At 39.9% G+C, this 7,572-nt stretch overlaps 1 protein-coding gene across 6 annotated transcripts in view; it reads right to left on the bottom strand.

Annotated features, from left to right (window-relative positions):
• TMCC2 (transmembrane and coiled-coil domain family 2) overlaps positions 1-7,572 on the bottom strand; it is a 1,263,302-nt gene that overhangs the window by 203,677 nt on the left and 1,052,053 nt on the right. The window contains exon 1 of one of the 6 annotated variants that reach the window (XM_044076808.1): positions 711-901. The exons of the other annotated variants lie outside the window; for them this stretch is intronic. Within the exon in view, the coding sequence (XP_043932743.1) occupies positions 711-743 (33 nt within the window). The 5' untranslated portion in view covers positions 744-901. Of the gene's footprint in view, positions 1-710; positions 902-7,572 lie in introns of those variants that run through there. 6 annotated transcript variants of the gene reach the window in all.

The raw sequence follows: 7,572 nt of genomic DNA, 5'->3' as shown, positions 1-7,572 counted from the left end.
GAGATTCAACACTCTGTTTTTTCAGGACTGCAATCCTCAATGCGTGCAGTAAGTGAGCTGTCATAGCTGCTAAGAAAGTTAAGAACCTGCTCAAAAAAAAACAAATTATGACCAACTTCATCACCCCTAGTTTGTTCACTTTTATATAATCTACTGCAGCAAAGCTATTAAATTTCTCCTTCGGCTCCAATAGTCATTGTTCATGCATTGGTTTGTGTCCCCATACTCTAAATTTGTAACAAAACCTTATCTGAAATGGATTGTCCGACATGCACCATTCGTTATCACTAGACATTGTCCTTAAATATCAGATAAAACCATTGTTTACACACTCATTAACCCCTCCTCACAAAAGAGTCTTTTGGTATCTTTACATCCTACTGAAAGGATTACTGGATTTAATTATGACTCAAAACATGACAGTATTACACAGAGAGAGCTTACAAAAATAGTATGTTAGTACCATTCTTCAGATGAAATGTTAAACTTAGGTTTCCCATGCCGAAGTTTCATGTTTTTAGTTCAGGTAAGAGTTCAAAGACTTGGTGAATTTCCCTGTTGTTCTGGCCAAATTGCTCCTTGTCAAAGTAAGAGACCATACCTAGTGGGACCCAGTCAAAAAGTAAGCAAATAAATGAGAAGGCAATGAGACTGGAAACAGAAACTTATTTTGGCGAAGTACACAGACACAAAATCAAAAAAGGCTCTACCTTACATGGAGTGCCATCACAGCTCTTGCTCATTGTCCGACTAAATGCCTTCACATTCTTTGCTACCTCCTCGCAGAGAACTTCAACAAGACTAAATCCAGCACAGCAGTCTCAGTAAAATGTCAAATACATTTGGCTGCAGGTACAAGGTGATAAAAATCCAAGTTCAGTTTTGGGAACCAGTATCCACTGTGAGACTTTGCCCTGCTTCACAGAGTAGTGTAACGAGAACAGAGTCAGAGTGCAATTTCTTGTTCTGCTTACATACAATTAAAAGAAGCAACTGAAAAGAAAATAATGCAGCAGGGCCCCCACCCTTCTGATTCTTCTTACAACTGGTCAGCAAAGTGATCATCTGAGCCACATGCAGCGTGAGGTGTTCCATTTACCGTATGCCTCTGCACTTGCATGCATGGTACATGCAGCTACAGTTACATGCTTTCTTCCCTTGTCTCCTCGTCTTATAATGTCATTTTTTAGAAAAGGAAGTTTCACTGCCTAAGCATCAGTGCTATAAATAAATGAAACATGCAGAGTCAGCAGACAGGAGCAGCAGCATTTAGGAAAAGGACTTACAAAATGGAAACTTCAAGATGAAGATGGTGACATTGCTGGTGCTGTGGGGATGGACAAGTTCCTTATTTTTGTACCCCACATACACCCTTCTTAATTTTTACACCTTTCTAGTCCAGTCTTCCTTCCTCTCGGTTTTCTTTCCATTCCACGCTGCCCATCCATTTTTTCTGATTTCATATGCATATATCGTTTGTTTGGTTTCATGTCTGTCTTTGCCCTCTTGTATGCTGCTTATTAATCATCAGTAGTGATATAATCAGTGGGATTAGAGTGCTACCACATCAAAGCCTCTTGTCATGATTATTTGCTGCATTACTTTGCATTGAGCTCTTCGTAGTTCTCCAGTTTAAATGGTCACTGCTCAGCTAGTAGCATAGCAAAGAAAATAAATATATTTTAATTTGTTTATTTTACTCATTTGTTAACCAGCTAAGCCTTGTGTAAACAAGTGTCCCTTTTCAGGGGTGACCTGGGAGCACTGTGGTTAAATGACTTGCTCAGAATCACACAGTAGGCAAATAGAGGTAGAAAGAATTAAACCCTGCTCCCTTGCATATTCGCAGCAGCTGATTAACAGCTGAGAGCCTTAAACCTCTGTACTAATTACTAGATAAATAATAACAGACTGAAAGTCATTTATTTGTATTTCTGTTGCATTTTCGTCTTGGCAATCACACCGTTTACTGTTTTGCTAACACTTTATCTCTCCCTTTAAGGAGACACTCACATTAGTGCGATAACCACATTATGAAAGCATCATTAAAAACTTGGTGTGTTAGATGCTGGAACAGCCACTCGTTGCTGTAGAAATGTAACCTGGAAGGAGCAAACTCATTTTTTCTACAGGCATTAATTTAGCTCACTTGAGCTTATCTTGCACATGTATAAAGTAATGTAAGTTTCTTATCTGCTGATGGTAGGGTCAAAGGCTGCAATTGCACTGCAACATTCCCCCACTGCATCCACACTGCTCACTGTCTATCTCTGACATCATCATCTTACAGAAAGTAAAGTATCTTCCACCTACACAATGCAACATGCTAGAAGACTTGTACCATCCAGCTAAAAACAAGTTAGTACTTAATTACAGCTTGATAAAAAAATAATTACCAACTGTTACAGAGTTCATTGTTACACAGACTGGCATTCCTATGCAGTAAGTTGTTACTACAGAGTCTCCTGTAACAACTTTGTTCCAAAGCAAAATTGTTCAGTGAAAATTCTAAAAAAAAAAGCCTCCCTTAGCATTGTCTTATAAAGGTTGAAAGGTGCAGTTTGCCAGCCCACATGACTTTACTGAAATGGAAGTTGGTAATCCTTATAAAACTTGTGAAAAAGTCACTTTTTTGTGTTGCTAGACAAAATCAAAATGAACTTTCTGTATTCCTACCCTCCTGCAGTTTTATTGTCATCTTATCTGCCATATTTTATAACTCACAGCTAAGGCCCCAAGTAAGTGTGCAAGTACATGGTCAACAGTCCATCCCATCCCTACCCAGATACTTCCTCCTTGTCTACAATTGTACAGCCGCGGACTGGTTACCTTACAGCACTACCAGCTGCTTGGCCCGCTTACAGAACGGCTATTAATAATGTGCTGCATCACTTCATTTAGAGGAAATGTGTGGGGTCAGTGTGGGTTTGACAGAACATAAAACCACACAAACAGAAAACAAATGTCTCTAGAAAAAGAATATATAATTTTAAGGTCATACATCAAGCGACTGACAAAGAATTGCACGTGCCTTGAGTAGTGAAGCTGAAAAAAAGTATAACAGGTTTAAAATGTCCCTCAGCCAGATGTCCTGCACCATAACTTAATATATTAGCAACCAAGCTATGGGAGTTGAAATGGGATTATTTTTTTTTTTTTTGGGGGGGGGGGGGCGAGCAGATGCACTGCATGTCTATAGGACCTCTTCACCCATCTCCTTAAATAAATCCAAGTCTGTTCCCCTACCTTGGTTGCTTATAAGCCACTTATTTTGATGGCTTCTGGCTGTTAAAATATTTTAAACACATGTAGTGTTTAAGCTTTAGCAAACAATGCACTTGCATGTTTCAGTCAGTTGAATAATTTCTATAATTCTAGAAATCCTACCTTTGCTGGAAGCATAACAGCTTTTTTTTGTTGCATGATTTTGCTGTTTGACAAATTCTCCTTGACCCCATTTTCTCTAATGAAGTAACACAGTACTGAATAACAGAAATTTTGGCTGAGCATTTTGCTGTATATCCAACTTGTGACTGAAAACTGTCCATGGGGAACCCCTTCACCAACATAGTGAACATAGATATATAAATAAGGCATTCCCAGGATACTTGGTCTAACTTTGTTCACTGAACAACCAAAGTCACCACTAGATCAGTGTTACTAAATATAGTAGATGACTGATAGCTCCTATTAGAGTTTGCAAAGTTCATTGAACTGCTGATTGATGTCAGTATTTCCTCAGTGCAGGATTTTCTCAGTGCAGGATTTTGAACTGCAAATGTTTTACAATGAGCATCATCAAAATTCAGGGAATAAAATCCATTAAGCTATATTTTGGACTAGTACTAAATGCTGGTTCAGTTCAAAAGTATGCAATTGCATCCTGGGTGTACGAGATCAGTCTGTCTGGTGGCAGCATGTAACCATTAAAGCAGAAAGAAAAGTGGTGGTACTAAAAAGGGGTTATGTTATTAGCCCTCCTATAAATCAGTGTGTGTGTGTGTGTGTGTGTGTGTGTGTGTGTGTGTGTGTGAATGAATGCACACATTTTGGCCAAGGTACATTTACTTTTGGCAAGATAACACTGAAAAGATAACAGCAGAGAGTGAAATGTATAAAATTCTGGGAAGCTTGTGCTTACAGGTTTGCTATTTAATAGTACAGTATAAAATTTATTTTGGTGTAGCAGACATTGGTCTGCACTAGGCTCCTGAGGAGCCAACTGGGGCAGATAGGAAGGGTAGAGATATATCAGTTTTCCTATCATGGGGAAGGGAAGACGTCTTAAACCTGGAGGCAGCACTGACTGTGATTTGGTGATTCTGGGGTATACATTTAATGCTTAGAGAGCATTGGGGCATGTACCAACAAACGCTCTTGACCACAGTGCCTTACATAATTGCACTTAGGTACTGGAGTGGAGAAATATGGAATCTACATAAAAATATTTTTGACTGCCAGTATGATGCTTCACTGGGATGCTTCCATTTTTTCTCAGGTAGTGAGGGGTTACAGATCATGTCGGGGGGGTGGGACAGGACTGACTCCCAGTATGCAGCACCATGGAGAGGACCCAGAGAAAGCCAATGATCTGCTCTACAGAGTCCAAAAAAATGATCACAAATCTAAGCAATGCATTTACATTTCTAATCAACAAACAACAAAAAAAAATACACACTAAACCACATCAACCCCTACCCTGCACAAACACTTCATATACAACTTTTGTTTTTATGTGGGGAACTTTGCCCTCACATACCCCTAACAATAGGGCTTTGCACCCGCACCCCCTACAACTTGTATACAGTGTACTAGCTCAATGGCTGCACATCTGCAGAGAAAGTGGAATTTCTCCGAATTAAGCTATAGTTGATTTTCAGCAAGATGGATGTGGCATAACTCAGTCAGTTATTCCATCAATGATTTTAACCAAAAGTTTCCTCAATAATGTGAATCACTGTAACTTGTTTAATGTACTTTACTCCATCTAGAGATGATCCTTGTACTTGTTACTGCACAGAATGTCATTTTGCAAATCTGTAAAGCAGTTTGGGAGGCACTGCCCAAAGATGAAAGCTGAAACTTTATACGTAATAAACATATAAACACAGAAACGTAACAAGGGATCTGGGGATCTAAGTAGATAGTAATCTCACCTTTGATAATCACATTGCCAAAGTGGATAAAAATCCTTCTACGTGGCCCACCTAATCACAAAAGGGTTCGCATCCAGAACAAAAGAGGTCATTGTGCCCCTCTACTCATCACTCATCAGACTCCTCATAGAGTACAACGCCCCATTTGGGATGTACCTTACAAGACACCTGCAACAGCTGGAAAGACCACAGAAGTACCTCACCAAGAGGATCACTGGCCTCAAACAGATGTCCTATGCAGCTCGACTGAAGAAATTCCAGCTGTACTCGGTTGCATACTGCCTCTTCAGAGGTGATCTCTGCCTGACATACAAGGCCATGTCCAACCCAAAATTGATGGACATGCTCCATCTAAAGAAACCCTCATCCCCTCGAGCCACATGCTATAGGGATCTAAACCTCACCACAACAATAAATAGGACATGCTGGAGGGATAGACTCCTGTCCCAGAGACTTCCCATGCTTTGGAACAAGATTGCAATCTACATTAGGCAGAGCTCCTCTCTAACGCTCTTCAAAAGAAACCTTGATGAGTGGATGGGAAACAGAAAGTTTACCCCGGGGATCGCTTCAGTGGCTCTGCTGGACAGAGGCACAGGGAACTAATCTAAGGGGACAGCGAAAGCCAACACATTCTGGCTGGGCTTATAAATGCCTTCAGCCAGATAGCCTACTACCTTGCCTATGAACCTATGAACACTGGGTGTGGCAGCAGGTTCACTGCTGAGACTGGAATTCATTCTTAAGTTTGTCTCAGATGTGTAAACAGCACTAAAACCATGGTCATTTTTTTCTGCTAATTACACTAAAAGAGGTAGAGAGAAAAAAAGATGGAATTAGCATAAAATGGTAGCCAAGATTTAATGAACATAAATGTAAGCTTCTTCACTTTGGGCATACTAATTTGTGGGCAAAGCACAAGCTGGTTAAGATGCCTTTTGGGGGTGACTGACCAAGAAAAAGACCCAGGAGTGACAATAACTACACCAATCAGTCACCACTTGTAAAGTGAAAAGGTGGTACCCTGGGACTCTAGAATACTAGGATGTATACTCAGAAAGACGACAGAGACTGAGCATTTGTCGTGTCACTTTACAGAATACCAATGAGACCACAAATGGAATACATAGTACAGTTTTGATAGTCATGCAGCAGTAAATAAACTGTACTAGGAGAAGTAATTCAGAAGAAGGCAACAGGGGGAGTGATGGTGGGGAAAAAAGAATGAGGGGCTCATACTGTATTCAGAAGACGATAGAATAGGCTGCAGATTCATCACAGCCTAAAAAGATGCAGAGTTAATACAGCATTAAAAGGAAGTGTGAGGAATGAGACAGATTTGCCAACTTCATACAGAAGGAACAAGTCTGTCTTCAGCTAGGAAGGTATTGCTTTTGCAAAGGGTGGTGAATGCAGGGAATAATTTGTCAGAATAGGTGGCATAAACCAAAACAGACACACACTAGGAAGACATAGAATACATAATGGGTATCCCAAAAGGAAAGAAGGGTGGGAGTAACGCTGCTGGGTGTTAGCCACACATCAGGCATATTTAGCAGACAAATGTTCTCTCCTACCAACAATAATGGGATATGACATGTAATATATTGATTGGCTGTACACATACACACAGTGGTTTGTGCACACATTTAGTTAGGAGGTTCGTATCACCACCTGCTGGATGGAAATAACAATGTTGTAATGAAAGAAGTCAGTTCTATTATTCTATTGTGTTCCATGTTTGCTCCTCTATTTCAATTGTTAGTCTTCATGGAGGAGATGGAATCTTAGAACTGAATTTTCCTGATATCCAAGTCTCCCCTTCCTCATCCTAATTCATTCTCCCAGTCTGTCTACTTGCACATGGATTTATCCACTATGTGATGTATGCAATTACAGGGGTGTGTAAATAAAAACACACAAAAAAAAAAAACAAAGCATATGTACATGTGAGTTGAGGATGTCTGTGCATTGCATACAGCTGTAAATATGTATACGAGAGAGAGAGAGGGTTGGCACCAGAAATCCTGATCCATTAAGATGGAGAGGCAAACTCCTGAGGATACTGATGTGCTCATGCTATAATGACAGTAGTGTGTAACACATGTAATGATGTGCTCATGTTATGACAGTAGTGTGCAACACATGAAATGATGTGCTCATGTTATAATGCCAGTAGTGTGTAACACATGTAATGATGTGCTCAAGTTATGACAGTAGTGTGTAACAGATGTAATGGTGTGCTCATGTTATAATGACAGTAGAAACACATAATGATGTGCTCATGTTATAATGACAGTAGTGTGTAGCACGTAATGATGTGCTCATATTATGACAGTAGTGTGTAACACATAATGATGTGCTCATGTTATAATGACAGTAGTGTGTAACACATGTAATGATGTGCTCATGTTAT

The sequence above is a fragment of the Protopterus annectens genome, chromosome 7.part0, assembly GCF_019279795.1.
Source record: "Protopterus annectens isolate FY-2018-M chromosome 7.part0, PAN1.0, whole genome shotgun sequence".
NCBI classification, from domain to species: Eukaryota; Metazoa; Chordata; order Ceratodontiformes; family Protopteridae; genus Protopterus; species Protopterus annectens.
Note: the sequence above shows the minus strand (reverse complement) of the source record. Positions and strands in the feature narration are given on the sequence as shown.